The sequence below is a fragment of the Olea europaea genome, unplaced genomic scaffold (assembly GCF_002742605.1).
Source record: "Olea europaea var. sylvestris unplaced genomic scaffold, O_europaea_v1 scaffold244, whole genome shotgun sequence".
In the NCBI taxonomy this organism is placed as follows: domain Eukaryota; kingdom Viridiplantae; phylum Streptophyta; class Magnoliopsida; order Lamiales; family Oleaceae; genus Olea; species Olea europaea.
This window is the reverse complement of record NW_019242592.1, coordinates 272,179-274,500: the sequence shown is the minus strand read 5'-3', so window position 1 is coordinate 274,500 and position 2,322 is coordinate 272,179. Positions and strand designations below refer to the sequence as shown.

At 34.3% G+C, this 2,322-nt stretch overlaps 1 protein-coding gene across 1 annotated transcript in view; it reads right to left on the bottom strand.

The window, feature by feature from the left end:
• The window catches only part of LOC111382133 (beta-D-glucosyl crocetin beta-1,6-glucosyltransferase-like), a 13,405-nt gene extending 11,616 nt beyond the window's left edge, over positions 1-1,789 (bottom strand). Inside the window, exon 1 of the mRNA XM_023006008.1 lies at positions 1,621-1,789. Within this exon, the coding sequence (XP_022861776.1) occupies positions 1,621-1,789 (169 nt within the window). The remainder of the gene's footprint in view (positions 1-1,620) is intronic.
• Positions 1,790-2,322: the final 533 nt, after the last annotated feature.

The following is a 2,322-nucleotide window of genomic DNA, read 5'->3' as shown; positions in this document are numbered from 1 at the left end:
TTTGGCAGTGTTGGATGTTGCTCTGAAAAGGGCCGCTAATACGATATCGTTCGGGTACGTCAAGAATCGTATGAAGGTTGTGATTGATCAATAAAGGATTCGTCACTCTTAGATAGTAGGAGATTATGATCTGCGTTTCATTCAATTAAGTCAATGATGAAATCCTTGGCCAAGGTGTACTCATAAGTCGAAAAGGAGTTTTCGATTTATATTGACTTAATAGTGGAGTGAAAGATATGATCGATGATCGAGATTGACACAACTCCATATCTCGTAATTGATCGGATCATATTGACGAAGGGATTATAGTTTCACGGTAAACGAACGAATTTGGTTTTGTCATACCACGTGACATTTTCCGTCACATGTATTGCCCTGACACATTGCTAGATGTCAATCAGGGACGGCTAATGTGAATTGACGATAAATTAAAAGGGGTGTTTTAATTTATCAATTTTGATTAGATCAAAATAATATTTCACGTCGTTAGACATCGTGGTCGGGAACCTAATGGGTCACACACAAAAGAGAATTGGAAGATTGCAAATTGTCAATTGGTTAATTTAACAATCGTTGGATAAATTAATTAATTGGATTTATTATTTATATTTTCGAATTAATTAATTGGATTAATTAATTCACGGACTGGGTTTAATTAATTGGATTAATTAATTATTGGACCGGACCGGACCGAGTCTATTTGGGTTTATATAAATACATAACTAGAGTTTGAGGTCCATAAGGTTTTCATTATTCTTGCTGGCACAAGAGAAAACCCTAGAGGCTGCAATCATATTCTCTGTGTGGATCACCGTTGGAGGCTGGACAATTGGACAGCTGTGGTGGCGAATCAAGGTTGATGGAACGAAAAGAAAAGCAAAAAGATTGCCGATCTGGAAAAGGTACAATCTTATCACAATTTCTATCTAAACACAAAGGCGATTCTTGGTGGGAATCGAAAATTATTTTAAATTCCGCTGTGCATGTATAAGTAGATTCCCAACAGTGCGGGGGATAAGCAATGCTTGGATGAGTCAAGATATAGCTCTTGGTAAGGATTAAAATTATATTTTTAGTAAATTTTGATAAAACTTGATGAAATGTATGGTTTAAAAATTGTGAATCCATAAAATATGTAGTTAAAATTAATTATTGACTTTGACTTGAATTAAAATTAATCCCTATCGAACGGGGACATAATTAGAAGGCCTGAGACGGCTATCGCTGCTGCTGCTTATACTTGAAATGATGTGCTTTGACCAACAACCTTTAAATGAAACATTTATGACATCATTTACTCCGTTAGTGTACAATTGTATCATAATCATTTTAGTTAATAAATAAAATTTTATTGAAAATCCTTTTGTCCTTCTCTTAAATTAAAAAATATAAAAAAATAAAATTGAAAAATATAAAATTGCAGCATTGATCCCCAACCTATAGTGCTTACTGCAATTTGACCCTAATGTATGTCTGTTGGGAGAATAAATTGTACAATCCCCCAGCTTTTCGATTTTGTAGCAAACAGGTTAAATTTCTTAGAGCAAGTTTGGTCTGAAAGAAGCTAGCTTCTTGCCCGTAATCTCATCCTTCCTGGGTGGAGCTTTAATCCTACCTAACCATCATCGTCGTTGTCATCACCTCCACTTCCACGGTTCCACCCTACTCCTCTAAACACCTTGTGACAATTTTGATCTTCAACTTTCAACCAATTTTGCCTCCAAATCAAACAAAATCCACGCGAGGATAGTTCGACATCAATAATGGATCCACAAGAACTAGGGCTCATTTTTTCACAAAATACACCAAAACACAAGGTTATATGAGCAATACTTATTAAAAGTGTTAATCCTCCAGTAATACTATATATTTTTGACGGGGTCAACTAGCAATTTGACATGAAATGTTTGGGCTGTTTAATTTATTCAACTAATGAAGTTTGAATCATTATATCATCGCCCTTGGGTTGCTCGGCAACACAAAAGACAATAAACCTCAATCTTAATGCCAAAAACCTTTATAGAGGAAAAAAAATACTTGTGCATCTTCTTTGGCATCTTATCCTTACCTACAAACAAGAATAAACGAATTCAATAACTAACCAATCAAAGAAATATAAATTGGAACTTGCTGACCTTTATTGATGTTCAAAAGAATTAGAAAGCTTTTGAACTTTACCAAGGATGATACCTTGGTGCCCATATATTAATTATATTGTGAAAGAACTTTCTCAAGTTTTGCTATTCCTTGTGTAAAAATATCCCTAATGAAATATAATCTAACATCAATTTGTTTAGTACACTCAAGAAATATTGGATTCTT